At 31.1% G+C, this 22,013-nt stretch overlaps 3 protein-coding genes across 5 annotated transcripts; 2 read left to right on the top strand and 1 right to left on the bottom strand.

The window, feature by feature from the left end:
- The first annotated feature begins 538 nt into the window (after window positions 1-538).
- LOC105365277 (breast cancer anti-estrogen resistance protein 3) lies at window positions 539-12,097 on the top strand. The gene is made up of 7 exons (XM_011503393.1): window positions 539-611; window positions 675-906; window positions 5,605-5,728; window positions 7,860-8,114; window positions 9,132-10,259; window positions 10,693-11,158; window positions 11,574-12,097. The coding sequence occupies exons 1-7, from the start codon at window positions 539-541 to the stop codon at window positions 11,900-11,902; spliced, it is 2,607 nt and encodes an 868-aa protein (XP_011501695.1). The 3' UTR covers window positions 11,903-12,097.
- A 3,188-nt stretch (window positions 12,098-15,285) lies between these two features.
- On the bottom strand, window positions 15,286-15,988 carry ATPsynF (ATP synthase, subunit F). The gene is made up of 2 exons (XM_011503320.1): window positions 15,887-15,988; window positions 15,286-15,635 (listed from the first exon to the last, which is right to left on the bottom strand). The coding sequence occupies exons 1-2, from the start codon at window positions 15,963-15,965 to the stop codon at window positions 15,391-15,393; spliced, it is 324 nt and encodes a 107-aa protein (XP_011501622.1). The 5' UTR covers window positions 15,966-15,988; the 3' UTR covers window positions 15,286-15,390.
- Window positions 15,989-16,025: 37 nt separating this feature from the next.
- On the top strand, window positions 16,026-21,326 carry LOC105365212 (beta-lactamase-like protein 2). 3 transcript variants are annotated; one of them, XM_011503317.1, is made up of 5 exons: window positions 16,026-16,316; window positions 17,676-17,777; window positions 18,335-18,602; window positions 20,328-20,693; window positions 21,135-21,326. In XM_011503317.1, exons 1-5 carry the CDS (start codon window positions 16,270-16,272, stop codon window positions 21,249-21,251), a joined length of 900 nt encoding a protein of 299 aa, XP_011501619.1. In that variant the 5' UTR covers window positions 16,026-16,269; the 3' UTR covers window positions 21,252-21,326. The 3 variants fall into 3 exon arrangements, with proteins under 3 accessions (XP_011501619.1, XP_011501618.1, XP_011501621.1); XM_011503316.1 differs by lacking the exon at window positions 16,026-16,316 and adding an exon at window positions 17,046-17,106; XM_011503319.1 differs by lacking the exon at window positions 16,026-16,316 and adding an exon at window positions 17,311-17,435.
- The last annotated feature ends 687 nt before the right edge of the window (window positions 21,327-22,013 follow it).

The following is a 22,013-nucleotide window of genomic DNA, read 5'->3' as shown; positions in this document are numbered from 1 at the left end:
TGTGCATTCAAAAGTCTTGATGAGCGCAGCAGTTTATATATTCTAAAGCTCATTACGTTTCTATTTACGTACGCTTTACTATCATTGTTAATGGATTCATCATTGAACCCGTTATATACTACTGATTCACTTATCATTGTCATTTTATTATCTTCTATGATTCTTGTGAATTTAAAACTTAACAATTAGATGCACTAACGTAAACTTATTACCTTAATATTAATATTTTTAATTTATGTACATTGATTGCAAATTACTATTATCCCATACGATATAACAAACAATGGTCAGATATATCTATATTTAAATTTGATACCTTAGACATACATACGATCTCGGCACTCGGCACTCAGCATTTCTTAATGATGTCATAAAAACTTTTCATTGCCACTCTGGTTTAAATGTGCCATATTTGAATGTCTTTCCGGAATAAATACGTTTCGCCACTCCTTTGAATCACCAAACGGAATCAAAGCTACTAAATAAAAATAATTCAAGTACGAAAAGACTAGCGGTGAGTAATCTTTACTTCGAAGCAATGTTGATACTTTGTTTTTTGTTTTTTCTGTACAAGACTCAGTATGCCGATAATGCCAAAAGCAATGAAAGGAGTAAGACAAAATCTTTTTATCCGATAGAATGCTAAACTATGTGAATTAAATTATGTGTCTCAGGCATAGCATGGGGCTTGAGATTCCCGTCAGCGAACAGTCTGCAGCAGGCGCTCAGTACGAGTCGTCGACGTAAGAAGCGAGACAGCGATATTATCGTTGAGGCCTCGTGCACGAATTCGCAGCAAAAGCAAAATCCGCTGAGTTGGCAGCATTTGTCAGAAATCATCGTCCCCGAGAAAGAGCCCATTTACATCGTGACCGTCGGCTCGTCCAATGACTTTATCACCTCCAGGTAATTGATTGGTAACTCTATTAATTGCCGTTGACCTCGTATGAAGGTACGAATACCTTAAGCATTCGAATAAAAATCCATCTAAACATGCATCCGAATGCAAATGAATCAATGGCCTTCCATTAATGAACAGCTTATTATTTAAAGATATAATTGTAGAATAGTTGATGACGCTTAAAAAAGTATTTTCATTAAATATATTTAAAGGTCTATTCTATGCGCGTTACTTAATATTTAGCGCTAAATTAGTAAAAGTACGATCATTAATATTTAACAAATTTTTTTTGGTTTTGTTTTTTTTTCTTTTCAAAAATAACAAAGTCCTGTGACTATATTTTTTCGCATATAATATAAGCGTGTATTAATCAATCGGAGCATAATTGTTCAATTAGAAATATCCGAGAACAAATACCACTTATATATTTATAAACGTTACAGTTTTTTTTTTTTGTGTACCCATTCGAAAAAGAAAATTAACTAACTGATTTATTATAATTCTAATCTATAATCATGGAGATGTTATTTCATTTTAATCACGTCGATCCTTTTAAAGGACAATATTAGTGAAATTGTTGATGCTATTGCCGAACAGTTTGTAGTATATAATTTCATAATAATTGTATTTCTTCTCTTGTATTATCACAATAGGATGTCTTTAAACATTACCGCTAGGCAAATAATGATTAAATCTTGACGAAACATTTTTCCGATGATTTTCTTTTTTAATTTAATTTAATTTTTAATTGCGATTTATTTTGAAGATAAACGAACGCTTTATTAGCACATAGCCGACTATCAAACTATTTTCTAAATTTACATGAGTAAAACTAAAATGAGTAGGTAAATCATAAAATATATGTCTCTATTATAAATATTATAAAGTATAAGGTACTGATAACTTTTTTTATTAAATCCAATTTGCTAGATTAGAATGTAGTTTATCTATAGATTTACATTTTATTGTCAAGTACTTTTGAATGGCAGATCAACATATATCGATATTTCTATTTATTTATCAAACAATGGCAATATTGTGAATAATACATAAATACTCGTATAAAATTATATAAAATTTTATGTGTTTGTTGAATCACAAATAGACTTAATTTCATTTATATAAGATGGATTTTTATACAGAGAAAAAAGTTCTGTTAAGTATCTACTTTGGACTTATATTAACAATCATTCTAAGGATATAAAACTAAACATCGTTGAAAACACGTACAAGTGAATTATCTTACACAATAATTCATTTATTAAAAGATTTTTATTTGTAATTTCTTACTTAACTAAAATGTTTGTTGAATTTATTTTCAACTACTTGTTTTCTTTTTTTATGAAAGAAAAATGATTATTTTCAGATCGTATAATGAAAGAATTAAACGTACCATTTACAATACGAAAATATAGTTTTTATGATATTTGTGACTAAACCAAATAAGCTTGTGGATAAGAATAATTCTTAAATGATGATAAGTATTGGAAAATCGGTATTGAACATGGATCGATTACTACAGAAAAATTGATAAATATCAGATCCTTGGATAAATAACACTCCCAATTAAAAAAACTTTGTATGCTTTATTTTGATTTGTTTTATAATATAAAATATAATATTTTTTTGTCATCTTAAATAATATATACCCGTTTTATCATATTGTTGAGTTAATGATTGTAAGTGATCGAACTCGTTAAGGATCTCATTAATTTGCACTTCGATGTAGTTCTGCGATTATATAGAATACTAGAGCGAGTGACTCTTATCCATGACACTTTTCATTTAAGATTTAATCAAGTGTAATTACGATAAATCGATTATATAAATTTTACCTTTGTACATTTTTTTTTTTACGACATGCAATATTACATAAAGTAATTATTCATGAAGCGTTAACATAATAAATATTATATATAATAAAATCATCATTAGGCTATTAGTTGTTCGAGTAGATCAATCCCGTGCGTGAAAATAATGGTTTAATTACCATATCATTAATGAAAATAAGCGAAAGGAGAGAGAGAGAGAGAGAGAGAGAGAGAGAGAGAGAGAGAGAGAGAGAGAGAGATAAAGAAATTATTCCGTCATTGTTGCTATTTGAGATGAAATAGAGAAAAGATTTTTTTAATTTATTAAAATTATCTTGGACACATTGGTTCGATGTATCTCCGCCCCCCCCCCTCCCCAAGACCCGCCATCGTCCCCACTGTCAACTTACCGCAGATAAATGAAACCGAAGCCAAATCATTCTTTAATGGCTCTAATCGGCAGCCACATATATGCACTTGCGTATAACGGGCATAAGTGTAGCGTCACGGCGCCACACTCATAAATGCACGCAGGCGCATCCGATGCTCGAAACGTAGCATCTCTTTTCCCATGCACCCTCGACGCCAGCGTCCATCGTACCACCCCCCTCCCACTCCGCACCGCCGCCGCTAGCCCACCGTCATCGCGCCGTACTGTGTGCAAATCAATAATTTCTAAAGGCTATCGCTCTTAAAGGCCGTTCGCAAATGCAGCGTCGTCTCCTCGCATCGTTCTCTTCTCTTCGAAGCTCCACTCCCGAGCACTTGGAATTCGAGAGCGGAGGTAGTATAAAACAAAACGATTGGATGGAAAACTCAACTTGGTCGATTAATAAACATTAGTATTAATGAATTAATGATAAATCACTGGCTTTTAACTACAATCGACGGCTCCTCCATACATTTATTCAAAATTCAACTGCGTTATGACAATATAATCTTAAAAGCTGAAGTTGTTCATTATAATCATTAAGTGGATTTATCGTCTAGGCTTTGGTCCCTCGATACTTATATTTTGTTATACATTCAATTACAAATATTACAAATTGAAAGTCCTATTGAGGAGTATTTAACATGTACATTTGAAACGCGTAGCATTTGATCTCACGCAATATTATTTAACTTAGTTCATTGAATATAAAATCATAACCGTACGATAACCGACCGCGCATTGTATTATTCCGAATGAATATCGTAATGAATGCGGTAGCCCTCGTCGGGTCGACTTTTGCATTTTTTATTATTTTTGGGCTCTCGGGAAAGCGAGTGAGTGCATTGACGCGTCTCGCCAACAAGTGTCGAGATGAATGGTTACGTGTGTTGGAACAACGAGAAAGACATTATTATAAAGACCGTGGGCAGGTGTCAATTTAGACAAAGAGAAATGATAGAAAAGCATGAGAGGGAGAAAAAATTGTGAAGCAAGATGATGGGGCGCAACATGGAAAAGTCGAGGAAGCGCGCGTATACACAAAAGCGGCGGCGGCGGCGGCGGCGGCGGCGGCGGCGGCCGCACGCGGGAGTCTGCCTCATAGTAGACAAACAATGAAGCGGTGAAAGGGAGCAAGATTCTTTGGGACAAGAGCGAGAGTTGCATGGAGCAGACAGCAGTCACGGCGGTTATTTATAATGAAGCACGAGGCCACGACGATCTGTATCACGATCAGTTAGGCGCCCGTCGCAGTTTAATCCTTGCGCGCATCTCGGGCTGCGCGCGAGACTTTTTAAACAACTCCGGGATTGATTCGCGCCACACGGGTCTACGGGGCCTCGAATCCACATTATCGTCCTGTAATCTCTTTCTTCGCCAACACTCTTGAAACGTTAATGCTTCGCCTAGTCGCTGATAAGTGATGATCGTTCGATGATGTTTGTTTTTTCATTTTAAATTTAAGTTTCGTCGTTTAGACGCGCTGAACGGAGAAGAGAGGATCTTTCCTTAGATTTTAGCACGCATTGCTTAGCTTCAAGGACTATAGTTAGTTGCGTTGCATTAATGAAAGACAGTGGCGTCGGTGTAATATGTGCGACTGACGATAATACATGAGATTTTGTAAGATTTTCTAAAATTAGGCTATCGAGAGCTTTGGGGCCGAGAACGTAATATTGCTTGGTAATGGACGAGAGTGTCGGTAAATGGGGCCTGAAATGAAAATAATATCATGCCCCAATGTGGCAAACTACTGAGAGCGTATAAATTCAATTTGAAGCTCGCGCTGAAATAGTAAAAAAAGTTAAGCGAATGACTAGGTGGAATGAAAATACGAATTGCAATGAGAATTGTAAAGCCCCGTAATGTCGCTCCCCCCCCCCCTCCCCGCTCAGTGCCACCACCCGACCGCCCCTCAGCCGTAGCTCAAGTCAGCCTCGAGTCGAATCGCCTTTGTAATGGAATAAGCGGCGCGTACGGGCGCTCGCATCAAGTGAGAAAAGACCCCCCCGGGAGAAGTGTGCGAAGGGTACCGACCGAGGGAACCGAGGGCGTTGGGCGTCGATAGGGACGTCCCTGGCTCTCGACGCGACGACTATTGCGCTCGCGCAGCGCAGTCAGGGTGCGCGCGTCCACAGGGCCAAACCCTGTTGTCCCCTCCTTGCGTCCGACTGCCGGTGCTGTCTCATACCGTCTCGGTGCCGCGGCCGCGGCGTACGTGGAGTTGCGAGGACGAGGACACCGAGGCCGCCGCCGGTTGGTGGTGGTGCTGGTACTGGTGACAGTGGTGGCAGTGGTGTCAGTGGTCGCGGGGGTGGCGGTGGAGGCGGTGGTGGCGGTGGTGGCAGTGGTGGCGGCGGTAGCGGCGGTGGCCGTTACGCTAGCGCTGGTGGGATCTGGCCGGGTCATGCCGGGCACTACGGTCCTCGATTCCGCCTAATCCTGGCATTCTGCGTGCACAGGCTCGTCGGGCCGAAGGATACCCGCGGGATCAGCTCCGGCGGCGACCACGCATGTTCCACCGAGGAGGCGCCGACCGGACCGAGGAGCCCGGCCTCCGGCTGCTCAACTCCTCGAGCCAGTATGGTGAGTTGGTTGCTTTGGTTGCTTTGATTGCTTAGCCCCGGTGCGCGCCTACCTTGCCCAAGCAAACCTCTTATCCCTTCGTTATCACTGCTACTCCGTTAAAAAGCAAAGGCTCGCCAAGGCTCGTTTCTACCGTCGTCCCATACTATCCTCGCCCAGCCTAACGCCCATAACCCGCTTCTCCCGCGCACTCCACTTTGTTTGATCCTCCCTTTTTAATTGATTTTCTTTCTATTCTTTGAGTCGGAAAACATTACGGATCGAACGCATATTTTCTTCAATTATTTGCGGCCTGTGTTAATCCAGCCTTCTATCTCTTATTAAATCAAATGAAAGCAATATCCTACGGCGTAGTGTAATATGAAACTTACCGTTTGTAGGGTGAAAATACATGTAGAAAAATACGTGTTCTGACTTTATAGGTAAAATGTTATGAAAGTATCGTGTACGGGGATCATTATTTCATAAGACATAATTCGATACTTAAAAGTTATTGTATCGACCGGCATATTGAACGCAAAGCGAAGAGAACAATAAATTAATCGAAGAATTCTATTTATTGAAAATGCAAACTTAATCACAACGCGATTGATCAGAATCTTCACATGAATACATCAGAAATTCATCAAAATTAAAACTAAATTAAAGTAAAATTGACGAGGGTATAGAGTAGCTTAATTGAAATATTGAATAATCAGAAATACTGTATTTTAATATTTAGATTTTTAAATTCGCTACACAGCCGATATGGTGGAAATATTCAAGCAAATAAGTGAAAGATACAATTATGAATTATGTCGAATCTTGAAATAATGTTGTCCCTTATTTATTAATTGTTTCGTAATTAATTGATAATGCAAAAACTAATTCGTAACAGTACGTTTTCACCGACTAAAAAAGTACTAAAACTATACAATGAAAATATTGTTATCCTCAATGGTCAATCGTCAATCGATAAACGGTAAATTATATTAGTTTATTATAAAAAGTAAATAATTAGTTATAAAGTTGCATATGTGTGTGCGCGCGCGCGTGTATGTAACGAGAATATATTATTCCGATAAAACAAGTAATTGAAAAATTGAATTAAATATTGATAGTATGTAGAAAAAAAAATTTGTAAAATAAATTTATCTTGTTGCCAAAAATCTTTCGATCATAATCACGTGAATGCTGTATAAGTTGGCAAATTAAAGTTACGGAATTTGTAACGTATGGAACCAGATAAATTCATTCCGTTTAATAAAGATTGTGAAATTCCAACTCCATTAGTACTCAGAAATCAAGTGGCTCTAGTGATTTTTGTTTAATTCGACGAAATATTATTTCTTGCACCAATTTACGGGCTGACGACGATTCATCATTCGTCATCCTGTATAATTGTAATTGATTAAAAGGCAGACAAGCGTGAAGGCCTAACTGACAGTCTGTACTCTCGCACTAAAGCAATTATTATCTGAACAGCGGTACCCATTCGCCCGTTTTGAACAATGAGTTCATGTCTCCACCGAGACTGTATGCGTTAAACCATTATCAATATTGCCAAAATTTTTAAATTCAGTCATTATTAGTAATTTGCTTAGTAGTAGTAGTAGTAGTAGTAGTAGTAATAGTGGTAGCAGTATAAGTAGTAGTGATAGCTTTATAATTTAAAAAAATTCAAGTTCAATGTACGTATGTATTAAATGTTATACCGCTATACTACCGTACAATATTGCATATAATTAAATGTCAAAACTTCTTTTCTCATTACGCTCTTTGTGAATTGAAAGATTTTAATACTTTGTTAATGTAATATTTCGTTCATTATTTTATCCTAATGATTTCATTTTAGATTTATTTAATTATGAAAGCTGTGAAGCTACCAATTATTGGTAAAAAATAATTATCTTTTTAAATTATTTAATTCAAGCAGTTTATTTGCTTCATTCGCTACTTTATACATACATTGAGCTTATAGTCGCGACAGTTAAAAACACTAATTTTATTAAAATTTACGTAGGTTGGAGAATATTAATAATTTTGTATCAAGAGTAAAATTTGCATATACCAATACTCTTCATATTTTTTTTTTCTCAATACGACATATTCGGCATAATATTAAATACAATACAAATATAAACATAAACAGTCGCAGGAGCCACCTCAGGAATCAATTCGGAAGCTCTTGGAGCGCGAGCTTAGACTTTTCGATCTCATTGATCCACGCGATCTTCGTTCCTATGCTTGGTATCACGGAAGCACACTGCCTGGTGGTCGCAAAGGCGCCGAGAACGAAATTCCGAACGATGGAGACTTCTTGGTGCGTGATTGTGCCAGTCAGCCGGGTAACTATGTACTTAGTGTCAGACACAAGGGACAACCTCTGCATTTCGTCATCAACAAGGTACTTATATACATTTATATATATATATATATATATATATATATATATATATATATGCACATAAATGTATATATAATTCTTATGTATTTATTTATTTATATTTCTTGTTATAAAAATGGTATACAGATGAATAGATATACAAAAATGGATTGATAGAAAGATAGTTAGACAGATAGATAAATAGACGTCAGAGAGAGAGAGAGAGAGAGAGAGAGAGAGAGAGACAGAGAGAGAGACAGAGAGACAGACAAACAGACAGACAGACAGACAGACAGACAGACAGAGAGAGACAGAGAGAAAGTTAAATGGATATAAAGGATTTTTAAGCATTGCCTCATAAACAATTGAAATATCTTTTATGATATTAAAAATAATCTTTGCAATATTCCATTTTTTTTTTATGACTTTTTTTATTAACATTAAATTTCACTATTTTTAAACATTATTCTTTTCTTTTCCTCATTATTCTTAGTACCGTACTTTTTAGAATATTTCTTTAGGCATGATAAAAAGAGTACTCGAGATAGAATAAGAAATAAATAAAATAATTGGCATTATAAAATACTTATCATCTCTGCATTAGGAATAAATTGAATAATTATTTATGTATAATCAGCAATCAATTATTAAGCAATTTTAAAGATTTTTCCTAATAAAATATTTTTTATTTTGCATCTTTAATGTTTACCAAATATTTTTCACACAATTAAGATACAGTAAATTTATTAAACATATTGGATTATTACCTTTGAATGTATACAAATATATAGTGACTTGAATGAGTTATTTTACAATTTTCACTACTTTGTCTTTATTGTAGAAAACGAAAAAATGAAAAACAGGAAAAAGCACACTAGCCTACGTACGATCACTATAGATAGATGATCGATAAGTCGCAAAAGAATATTAATAAATATTAATAAACTTCGAGAAATTGTTGTAAAAGTTAGGTAAATTTTAAGAATTTTTATCATTCCTTGTTGCGGTATGGATATAGGCGAGATATCTTCATTTCAGCTTATTTTGCAACCTGAAACAGTGTACGAGCGCGTTCAATATCAATTTGAGGACGAGGCTTTCGATACCGTTGCGGACCTAATCACCTTCTATGTCGGAAGCAAACGTCCAATCAGCCAAGCGAGCGGTGCACGCATAATTAATCCTCGGCATCGGAAAGTGCCTCTATCGATGAGCTCCGGCATTATCGGACCTAATGCTAGTTTCTCTCCTTCCTCGCTCTCGGCGACCACACGATCTCCTATCAGAGCACTTCGCAAGAAGGAAAGAAGCCAATCATTAACACCCTGTCAGCATTATCAAAGTCCTCCACCTCCGCAATTGGTGCCACTTCATCATATGTCGCAGTTACATTCGAGTACTCTGCCTAGAATACCATCGATATCTAACAATCAGACTCTCTCGTGCTCCCTTTCATTGGGTCGTCAAAAGATCACTAGGGTAATTTCCGATCCCGTTCTTAAGTTTCAACAACTACAGTTACAGCATCAAAGACAGACGCAGCAGCAGCAGCAGCATCAACAGCAGCATCAACAACACGTAATTACAGATGAACCGCATTACCAGATACCCAAGAATAACTCAGCTGTTTTGCTAGCAGGATCAACTGGAAGTGGATCCTATGATCTACCTCCGCCAAAGCCTCCTCGAGTGCCCAGGCACTTAAAGCCTCCACCCCCGCCACCCTATCCCTTTCCGCATCATCATGCCCATGCTCATCATTCGCATCAAACGAAACCTCATCAAGCCTCGGGTAGTGATAGCGGAAACGGCTCTGGTGATAGCGAATTTGAGGCCAGTGCCGCAGGAGCTTGCGCTTTGCCGATGCAACCGGCTATGAAAGGTATCATCATTCGAAGCTATCATCAAGCTAAAGCTTTAGGTCTAAGTGATATCGATATTAAGAAGTGGGAAGAAATGGAAAGGAAAATAAGTGAAACTGCTCCAAACTATGAGATGCCTACGTCTTTCGATCTAGAAAACTTTAATACATTATTGCTGCCGACGGTCGAGCACAAACCTCTGGATGCCACAGCTCTAAAAGGAGTTACAGGGATGCTGCACGAAACAGCCTCACGAATCTTAGCTTCGCATATTACTAAGATCGACGTGGATATGTTACTTAAGGTAAATTAATGCAAAATTTTCACGCAAAAGCTCGGTCGATATTTACTCGACTAAATTTATTATATTTATCATGTTTTTTTTTTTGTTTTTTTTTCTTTTTTTTTTGTTTTTTTTTTGTTTGTATAAGTGCTTAAACAAGCTTATCTCAGCGTAAAAAATCATATTTTCTGTTAAAAACAGATTGTAATGTGTTATTAAACAATCTTATACGTAAATACCATTCGAAATAATAAAATATGACTATCTCATTGGCATTCCTTCATATGCATAATCAAACAAAATGACGATATTTAAAGATTTTTTCTTAATTATATATATTAAAAAAAAAAAAAAGAGAGAGAGAGAAAAAAAGAAAAAGAAAAACATTTTTTAATCGCACGTTACTACGTAATGTCACTGTCAATGTTGTAAATGTATATTATTGTAACGTAAGGTTTACGTTACGGAGGATCCACCGAGCATTCGAGAGGGCTTGTGCGGCTTAGAACTGTTGGTGCTGCCTTACGCGCATCAAACTCGGCTCGATGTGATCGAAAGGACCGAGTGCATGAAGCTGCTGGTTGCAGTGACAGTACTGACTTGTCCGACCCCCGCGGAGAGAGCACTGATGATTAGTCGATGGATCCAAGTGGCGATCGACACAAAAACAGCTTTGGGAAATCTTTTCGGCTTCTGCTCGATCATGCTAGGCCTATGCCTCCCGCAAATCCAGAGGTTAACCGATACTTGGCACTTGTTAAGGCAAAAGCACACCGACGACGCATTTACCTTCGAGGCCAAGCTTCGGCCCACATTACGTGCGATGAACGAGTGCACGGATCCACAGGCACCGAATACGACGCTCCCTCACATTTTGCCTATTGCCCTGCTCAATGAGCGAACCCACGATGACGTCATAGGTCTGTCTTTACTTCCTTACGTTTCAACTTAACTCTAGAAACAATAGATGCAGTCGTGCTCTTTTAACACAATTTTATCGAATTAGTCGCCTCTTATAAGTCAATAAACTGTCGTTTCGTCCAAACTTTGCTATTCTAAATTAACTGCACAGCTTACGGATATCTATTTAGCCATGTGAAATATTTTACTTTTTTTCGTTCTTTCTTTCTTTCAAAATATTGCCTCGATAATATCGTTAAATGTAACTTCAAATCTTCTAATCGCAGCCGTTCGATAGGAATAAGCCAAATCGACCCACCTCATGCTTATAAATTGTTGTCGAGCACCTAGCAATATTATTGTTTTCTCGCTACATCACGGTCAACGGACTCCAGATTAATCATAAAATTTCTCTTGCTGTAATTATTGGTTCAGGTAATACACCGCCCTCGGCATTGGCAGCTGTGGTACTATCGCCTTGGGAAAATTCTGCAGCCGATTGCGGTCTATCGATCATGTGGGCCCACCTGGAGGCATCGCGCAAAATGACCGACAATCTTACACACTTTCGACGCAACGCCGAAATCGCTCTAGAAGGTTGTCGACACGACGAGTTATTAAGCGACGCTTTTCGTACTGAATTTCACATCAAGTTCCTCTGGGGCAGTCGGGGTGCTCTCGTTGCCACTAACGAACGCCACGATAAGTTCGTCCGGGTTCTTGATGCTATGCACGATAAGTGTGCAACCACCGAACAGACCTAATATGATAATTCATTTATGAGTAAACGGTGCTTGAAGTTCGACGCACCTTTTCACTTGAAATCATTTTACGTATGCATAACGCAGTGGATAGTTTTTTTCGAGCAAACTTAAAAATAGCTACACAGGTTAAGCGTACGAAATATTAAACATAATTGTGCTCCATCGAAAATATCAATATTTTCAGGAATAAAATTTACCAACATAATTGTAAGTTGTAACATTAAGCGATTAAAGAAATAGAGAAAGAAAAAAATCAACAATTATTAGTCTTCTAGAAATTATTCAATTTATAATATATTGTATACAAAATCCATATGCGTATGGTAGTAAAATATATTATTAAAAAAGCAAAGCTTATTCAATGAATAAATTTACTCTAGAATGTTTTTTTTTTTTTTTTTTTTCTATAACGGATTTAACTGTAACGGATATACGAATTTAAAAAATTTACAAACATTTGGAAAAGAAGGTCGTCTGTCAACATCAAAATTATATAACGTATGGATTTACAATTCACAATCTCGTTATTGGTAAATAAATTTAAGTTAAATTTTAATTAAATTCAAATAAAGTAGTTAGTAAAATTTTCAAACAAAGTTTATATTGCAGTTAATATTTAGCAATCAATAATAATCATCAAAAATAACTTGGTTTGTGGAAAATCGTATATATGTGTATATATATATATATATATATGTGTGTGTGTGTGTGCGTGCGCGCGCGCGCGCGATTTTGAAATCAAAAGAAATATATATATATATATAATTGAAAATTAAAAATTCGTAAGTAAATAAATACATTTATTATAATTGCTAGCGCAATTTCAATTTAATCAGTAGTTTTTAATAAAAATGAAAATCAAATGCCTAATTAAATCAAACTCCAATAAATAAATAATTTCATTGATGAATGCATTTATTAAGCTATTATTTTCATAGTTTCGATTTACAATTTCTTTCAATTCTTTAACGAAGATCAATGAATTATGTTTCGTTACTTCCATTCGTGTAAAGCTGATTATAAAGCGCAATTTATATATAAAGCTGGTTTTGTACACATAACGTAATAAATAAATTAAATGATAAATAAAAATACGTACCATAAAAACTTTGCACAAATATAAAAAAAAGGCCAAATACAAAGTATCATAATATCAGCTTATTATATATATTTTTTCAAAATTTCTATCAGAACATAATTTTACAGAAATTTTGCAAATAGTTATTTACCGCAGAAGACAAATGCATTATCCGGAATATATAAGCATTGTCTATATCAGCATATGTCTTCTATTAATATAATATATAAAGTGAGCACAAAATATTTAAAATCGAAATTTTAGAAGCTTATAAGTCTAATTGAAAAAAATGAATTTAGGTACTCCGTATACAATAATTCTTTTGTAGAATTAAGTTTTATTTACTTGTGCAGAAGCGAGTGAATTGTTAATATTAACATTACAATTATTTATAAAAACAGATAAGCTGTAGTTTTCATTTGTGAAACAGCACTATTATAAATGTTTGATTTTCTGTATTCAATATATTTGTAAATATTTATACGAGACTTTTTCATAAAAATATAAAATATCTTAATAAATAAATTTAAAATATAAATAAAAAAACTTTTACATCAAATAATATTCAGATTTTTTATAAACAATATGGAAATGGCGCAATTTTCAACGGTCTTAATTATTACTTTGCGTGAAACATTTATTCCAATATGTGATTTTTCAGATGCATTTTGTCCTAAGTGCAGTTATTACGTGATTAAATCATTTCACGTTTTTCGAGTGATTTTATATTGAAGGCATAGATTCGTAATACTTATATTTATATTATTATAATGAGTCGCGACAATATAAGAGAATAATATAAACAAGCATCTAAAAGCGAATAAAATTTATAGATGAAACGACGTGGGAAAATTTAATAAAGAGGTAAAAACTGCGGGAACGTCACCAGAAATGTATACCAACTGTACTTAATTAAATCATTGAAAAATTATAATTAATTAGACTATTATGTACATTATTATATGACCAATATTGTATGTTGTACCTGTTGTTCATGTTTGTTCATAACCTATAAAACGATGAATAAGATTCCCATTAGTTGTCATTTTCTATCATCCGTTTCATTTCTTTATCTTAATTAATTTTATCATTAAATCTTTTTAATACAATTTTTATACAATTTACATTATTCTTATTTGTATCGTAAACAAAATACATTTACGAATATAATGACAATATATGTAATACTAACTTCATCCATTACCCTACTCTTCAATATATTTAAAATGAAATTAACATTATAAAATGAGATTAAAAGTATCGATACTATATTGAAATAAATTTTTGAACCTTTCGAATATTTCACTTCTAACAAGAATTCAGTTAATATTAAATTGTAAATTGATGTTTCCATTCGTGTTGCATGCATATATATTCTTGTCCCTTACACTAAGATGCTAAAAGAATATAGAAGTAAAATTTATAGAGATAAGATATCATAATAAAAAATTAAAAATTAATTTATAATCATCTTATTTTTTATAATTTCAGTACAAAACTTATTAAGCATTTAGAGAATTAAGCTTAATTAACAATAATTTCCAAAAATATATTATTACGGTAAAAAAATGTGTTTGTCCTTAGCTTCGTTTAAGCATAATTAGAACTGCTGTACAGCATTTTATATTTATTAGTCTTAATTCTGAATTTAATCATTTTTTAATCATTAGCCTTAAATTTTTAATCTTTGCTTCAGTCAAAGGTATATCTTAGTATGTATCAGCAATATTATGATTAAATTTTATAGATATTGAGTCTAATGTTATATTTGTTTAATATTTAATTTATACAATTTATCATCATAATGAAATAAAAAATAAAACATAATTTAATTTTTCTCTCATTTTTCTCAATTATACTACACTGTATTAAAACAATAAGCTAACTAAAAAATGTTATTTTCTATTATGTATAATTTAATTATAATTATTATTATTCTGACAAGTTTCATAAAATATTTTTTCATACAAAATGCATTTCAAACATCAAATATGAAATATCTTCAGCGTTATTAAGAAGAAAAATAAAAAAATCAAAATATCTTAAAAATAACATGTAAAGATACAAATAATCAAAAATATAAACTATGATATAATGTTCATTGCGTATTATATAATAAGTCATTATCAGTTTTTAACCTCTAACGTTTAATAATAATTCTGTAAATATTATTTTAACGTTTCGTTTTAACATATCATTCGAATTAAATTAGTCATTTTAAGCACAAAATTTCGCTTTATTTAAAATACCACATTATATTAAATGAATTTTCTTTCCAAATTAGCCTTGAATAAATTAAACTAAATTGGTTTTATTAGTGTTTCACATAATTTTATTTAAACTGTACATTATTTTATTACATTAAATTCGAACTACCCAAAAAACTTGTAGTTATATGATAATGAAACGGTTAATGATATTTACGATGCCGATGATTCTTGATACGTTTATAATTAATTGCATAACTGAAGGTCATTGCACCAATTAATAAATGATAAAGAGGAGCCATTCCAGTGCGCTTAGGTTGAACGTATTTCATTTGCCAACGCCACCATGCCCTTGATATAGCAGCAGTTATTGCTGGTGGAGAATATTTACGTCTGGATAACCAAGAACCAAGATCGCTAAGCTTTACATCTCCGAACGCTGTATCTTCTACAATATAATATGCAACCATTAAGCCTTATAATTATAAAGTTTGACGTTTTATCAATATGTATAACCTAGAGTGAAATTATTTTTGGCACGTTAAGCCAGATTGTATATCTATAAATTTTACATAAGCTACTAAGGATAGCACGATTAATGCCCTAAATTTATATAGAAATTATACATTATTATTACTCAAAAAGACCAATGAATAATTTCATAAATTAAATTAATAATTTAATTCTTTATTTTCTTACTTGGACCATAGTATACTGAAGGATCATAACGTCCATGCACACTTGGATTATATTCTTTAGGATAGTCACCAAATCCCATTTTTCGAACGATGAGCGTACTTTTACGATTGTATTCGGTTAAAAAATGTATTCGGTTGTAAACGTTATGTGGACATTGAATTTGTCTGAAGTCGAAAGAAAATTCTTATATAACCAAAGTATATAAGTTAAGACTACACTTATGTGGAAAATTAAATGACATTTAGTGACTAGAAGAGTTCTACATTCTAGAATCTCGACATCTATACCCCGAGCATTAATTCGAAAATCGCATGCGCACAAACAGCTAAAGCTTATTGGCCATTTTAAGTAGCAGACGTACATAAGCGGAGAATATAAAGCTAATGAAGGACAATGAGGAGAAAACAATATGTTATAAGAATAACATCATGTATGTAATAACAATGCTATAAAAATCATTAAAAGGATTATTATATTATAAAATACGCGTCATATGTATTTTCGATTTGCGCACTTTACGTATACAAGTTTGTCTATACAAATTTATATATGGAAGCACCAATGAGGATGCACTTTCCTAATGAATTTTTTTTATAATTTCCAGACACGTTTCGTATAGAGTATGCACTGATAAAGATAGCTGCGTGTCTCCGCCATTTTAAGCGCATTAAATCCAAAGTTTTATGTTAATTTTTCGTAATGTCTTAGATTACATGAAAAGTAAAATTAGACAGTGTAATGAATGCTTTAAAATATTTTAGAAAATTTAAGGTTATAAGTCAATAATGCAAAAATACGTAGGAAATATTAGGAAATATTTCCCAATAAACGTATCTTTATTTATCTAAAAAATGAATATTGGTATTAACCAATTGATTAATTGTTTCATGATGTTAAAGAAATTTACATTCTCCCTACGAAATCTTGAAAATATTAATAATTAAACAATTTTTAATATTTATTATTATTATAAGATGATATTATATGTATATTATTATATAATAGAACATTCTATTAAGAATATTTGCAAATAGATTTATTATGTTCTTATGTGTAAGTTTAATGTACTTTGATACATATTTTTTTGTAAAAGCAGATAAATATGTATCTATACGAATAAAATCATATTAATTAAAATATATAAAACTAAAAGTACTATTGACATTAATGAAACAGTCAATTTCATCGATAATTACAATTTCACTTTTTTATGTAAAATAGTAAGATTCGTATTATATATTAATAATAGGAATTGGAATAATACTTTCATTTTGCTTATATATTTGAATTATTTAATTATAATTATCATTATGGTATCGTGGCCATTTTTTATTTTGTTTAAACTTATTGATATTATTTATGTTTATACTAAAGTAATTAAGCAAAAAGAAATTTATTTTATTTAAATAAAATCAATGATATTTTCCATATCATTCTTATCACGTAGGCACAATTCGGTATATAAGCTGACGCGAATTTCTGTTCAGATTAACGAATGAACTTTCATCTCTTAGTTTGCATTTATTAATGCCTTAGTTAACAGTAACTAGTAAGATTTTTATTAATATATTATTTATCAACTAATATAGCACTATCTAAAGTTACATAAATAAAGAACAATAAATACGATTTATAATCTCTGTATGCTACTGATTACCACAGAGGCAGACATTTCTTTTGTTCTCCAATAAACTGGTTGCATGTATTATTTTAGTAATTTATAATTAAAGTGACATTTATACATTACTTTTTCATATGATAAAATGTCATCTTTTTCTGTAATTCCAAGTATTTCTCGACTGTCAAACATAGTTATCAGGATTCTAGGATGCAATCCTGGGCCGATGACTCTGCAAGGGACAAATACTTATCTTGTTGGCAGCGGTTGCAAGTAGGCAAACATTATGTAATTGTAGGAATTTTTTTTATATTTAACGCTTATATTTAATAATTGAATTTCTAAATTGAAGTGTTTGCATTGATTCTTGATAAAAATAATTTAAGATTATTTTCTTATGAAAATAATGATAATTAATAATGAACTATTAATTATTAAGAAACATATGTCTTTGACATTTGAAACATTTGACTATGTTATTTGTAATGTTATTTAAATATCAAATTCTTTCCAAAATTGTAGAAAATATTTATAGTAATGAAAAATAAGTGTTTATAATTTTTTAAAATAAACATGAAATTATTCCATATAACTTCAATGATTTAGAATTTATTAAATTTATAAAATATTAAATACACTAATTTTGTTTTTAACAGCATTTCTAATTTCTATTTTCATATTTTAGAGGTATAATAATTAAAATATTGACTGGCACATTACTAACAATTTATTTTATTTTCTTAACTTTTTCATTATTTCAAATGTATTAAAAAATGAAATAATCATATTAAATCCTGAAATAATCAAATTAAATCTTATTCATTCCGTAGAAGAGTATTAATTGATTCAGGAGATACTCACACTGCAAAGCAATATATAACTCATCTTAAGCAGATACTTACCGAAGAAAATGCAACAATCGAACATTTGATATTAACACATTGGCATCATGATCATGTAGGCGGAGTGTTAGAAATACAAAATGAATTAAAATCTTTGAGCTCAAAACAAGCGATGGTTTGGAAATTTCCACGATCGATTAACGATCCAGGAGGCGAAGAAGAAGAAAAATTTCTTGGATCTTGGAATTCTTTGAAAGTAAGAGTTCCTTCGATATAATCAAAAATTCTTTTTTTTTTAATTAAATTTAACATTATGATCAGTTTAAATATCAGTGGTTATAATAATCTTAAATAACATTGTTTGTTGATCATATCAAATAGAAAACAGTCAAATCATAAAAATGTGTCAATTTTATTTTAAATATATAGAATTTTAATTATTTTTATATTTTATTATATTTATAAAAACTTGTGCGTTTAACTTACTGTTATACACAATATTATATTTTAGAATATTATAACAATATTCTCATACTTACTTAATTGTATATAATTAATAAGTTTTCATTTTGTATATTGTTCTAGATAAAAATTTTTCTTTCTTATGTAGATAGAAAAAAAAAAAAAAAAGAATTATATACAAACAAATATATACAATTTGAATATATACAAATAAATAAAATAAATTACAATAATAAATATTTTATTAGTATTACATAATAAATAAAATGTTATTTTTTATATATAAATTTATCTTTTCTATTCAATTTTTTAAAGCACATTTAATTCTTTTAAATAATTGTTTCTATTGATAATGTAAATATTTCAGTTTCAATTAAGTGCTCAAGTAACTGTAATTGAAATCGAATATCATATATTAGTGAATTCAATTGAAGAAACTATAATGAAAAATTTTGATTTATTCAGCCTTTTAAAACATTTCTATTTGTATTGTATTTGTTGTCATATAATAGAACAATGTAAATGGATTTAAATAAAGCAGATAAGAAAGAGTCACAATCACTTACTGCGTATGATAAATTATCGATTATATATTAATTATTAATTTTAAAAATGAAATACACTATTTCTCAGAAATAAATTATAAATATTTTAAAATAATTTCTGTACAATGACAATGTATGTAATTGATTTAATTAATTAAATTTAGATTTTAGAAAATCTAACGATATTCTAGTACAATTTTAATAACATTGATAATAATATATTGCTTTATTAAATTACGTTCATATTATTTATTACTCAATCAATTACATTTCTCATTGTCAAAATTTTATCCAGTAACATGTAACGAAGAAGATTTGCATTCACAAATTTACAGTAATACTGTATTATCATTACTATGATAATGATTAATATATAATTGTCTTAATAAATGAAAACTTAATTACATAAGATTTTATTTAATATTACATTAGGTGAATTATTCAAATATTTGTCCAATTAATAATAAAATGTCTCATTTTAATGTAGATTCTTTAGCAGATTTCTTGTATAAAAATTTATAAATGACAATTGCAACATTGTCAAGTTATATGAATATATGAGCATATTAATAATTTTTATAGTATACGTAGAAGAGCCCTAATTTTGCATAAATGTTGTGAGCTGTTTACTAAAGTGCTGCACGTGATAATAAGAAATTTTGTAAATTATAACAGCTCTAGACTCGAACATAATGCAAATCAATATTCAGCATAAATATTTTAAATAAAGGTGATTTTAAAAGATTATAATTTAAAATGACATTTTTGAGTAATGAAAATTAAATTTTTTCAAATATTTACATAGAATTGAAAGTAAAATTAAACTCACATTGTAGCGATAATAATAATTACTGCCAGTGAAGTAGAAACTAGTAAAATTTTATTAGAATCTATAAACTCAAATAATTTATAAATGACAACTGCATTTTTACGAGCCCAACTGATTGTAATATTTGTTGTAATAATACTCAAAGGATAAGCAATTTATTGAAGTAGAGGGAGCACACTTGAAAATAATACACACACCAGGCCACTCGACAGATCATATTTGTCTCTTATTAGAAGAAGAACGCGTGCTTTTTAGTGGTGATAGTGTCCTCGGTGAATCTTCAGCTGTTTTCGCTGATCTGTCTGACTATCTGATATCCTTGCGCAAAATACTCAAAGAATATATAACATTGATATATCCAGGACATGGTCCTGTTATTGAAAATCCCTATTTGAAAATTCAGTCAGATATTGACCACAGAATTATGAGAGAAAATCAAATTGTGGAATTTTTGAAAAGCAGAAAAGGCCAGAAGCACAATGTTATGGACATTGTTAAGTTTTTATATGCGGTGAGTTGTTAAAACATTTATAATTATCAAAATATTATTTACCTTATTTTCTATTCATCTTTTACTGTTTCTGTAATAATTTAACTTTCATTATTATGTATTGAATATCTTTTAAATTTGACTATTATAAATTATATCATTAATAGGATATATAATACATGAATTTTTATCCAATTTATTTTAAGATTCTAAAAATTATTTTAACTACATTATCTATTGTAATAAACTTAAAAAAGCAATAAATATACTTAAGTAGTTTACTTATTATATTTCGAATGTGCCATTTGTAATATTAAAACTGAGACTGTTTATCACTTTCATTTCAAGAGTTATTTAATAAAATATCTGTACACTTTCATGTCTATTACTAAAATATTTAATAAACCTTTTGCAACATTTTTTTTTATAAAGAATACTAATCTATATTAACTTCGTTTTTAGGATACACCAAAAGACCTTTGGCTAGCAGCAGCGTCAAATGTCACACAACATTTGAAAGAACTCTTGAAAGAAAACCGAGTTGTTAACGAAAATGAATTGTGGTTTATAGATTGTTAATTACTATATGTACATAAAGAAAAAATTTGTAATATTTTTTGTAAATAAAGCATTGTACAAGAAAATGAATATACCACAAAATGTATTCATTAGATAAATAAATTAAAAATTGAAAGTATTCCACATAAAAAATTTGTTGCACAAAGTATTTTTGATAAAACTTATTAGAAACTTAATTTTATGAATTTTCATATCTTTTACAAAAATTTATATTACATATAATATAAAAACAAAAAATTATTAAGTCTTAAGATTATCTTACAAAATGAAACTTAACAAAACAAAATTTTAAGAAACATATTGTACAATGTTATTAAAAAAGAAAACATGAGAAAATTAAAGTTTCAGCGTCGATACATAAATCCTTTCAATTAAATGTTTTCAAACATTTATTAATCCTAGCAGTATCGACAATATACAGGCATAATAAATTTTCTTCTTATTTTGAACAGTTGGCTGTTAATATTACAATTTTTTTAAAAGTTAAAAACAACTATAACGGATTATATTTTTCTAGTACAAGGAAATTCAACGACTTGAGCCTAAAAAAATAATCGTTGGGTCTTTCAATACAAGGACAAAATATTTAGGTTCATTTTTTCAAGACTACATATTTAAATTTACATATGTATTTTGAAAACGAGAATAAACATATTTCTCATAATTCCTTTTCTTTTTTTTTTAAATATTTTACTTTAAATCGATGTACAAAATATTTATTTATACGGGTTCACTGTTGGTACCACAAGCATACCATATAAT

Source organism: Ceratosolen solmsi, unplaced genomic scaffold (genome assembly GCF_000503995.2).
Source record: "Ceratosolen solmsi marchali unplaced genomic scaffold, CerSol_1.0 scaffold63, whole genome shotgun sequence".
NCBI lineage: Eukaryota > Metazoa > Arthropoda > Insecta > Hymenoptera > Agaonidae > Ceratosolen > Ceratosolen solmsi.
The sequence above is the reverse complement of the archived record's forward strand: the minus strand, read 5'-3'. Positions and strand labels throughout refer to the sequence as shown.

Coding starts and splice junctions, on each gene's coding strand:
- ATPsynF (XM_011503320.1), bottom strand. CDS start 15,965: ATGGGATTTGGTGACTATCCTAAAGAATATAATCCAAGTGTGCATGGA. Junction 15,636..15,886: donor TTCAGTATACTATGGTCCAA/GTAAGAAAATAA, acceptor ATTATATTGTAG/AAGATACAGCGTTCGGAGAT.
- LOC105365212 (XM_011503316.1), top strand. CDS start 17,054: ATGAAACAGTCAATTTCATCGATAATTACAATTTCACTTTTTTATGTA. Junction 18,603..20,327: donor GATCTTGGAATTCTTTGAAA/GTAAGAGTTCCT, acceptor TAATACTCAAAG/GATAAGCAATTTATTGAAGT. Junction 20,694..21,134: donor TTGTTAAGTTTTTATATGCG/GTGAGTTGTTAA, acceptor CTTCGTTTTTAG/GATACACCAAAAGACCTTTG.
- LOC105365277 (XM_011503393.1), top strand. CDS start 539: ATGTTGATACTTTGTTTTTTGTTTTTTCTGTACAAGACTCAGTATGCC. Junction 907..5,604: donor AATGACTTTATCACCTCCAG/GTAATTGATTGG, acceptor CTGCGTGCACAG/GCTCGTCGGGCCGAAGGATA. Junction 8,115..9,131: donor TGCATTTCGTCATCAACAAG/GTACTTATATAC, acceptor TCTTCATTTCAG/CTTATTTTGCAACCTGAAAC.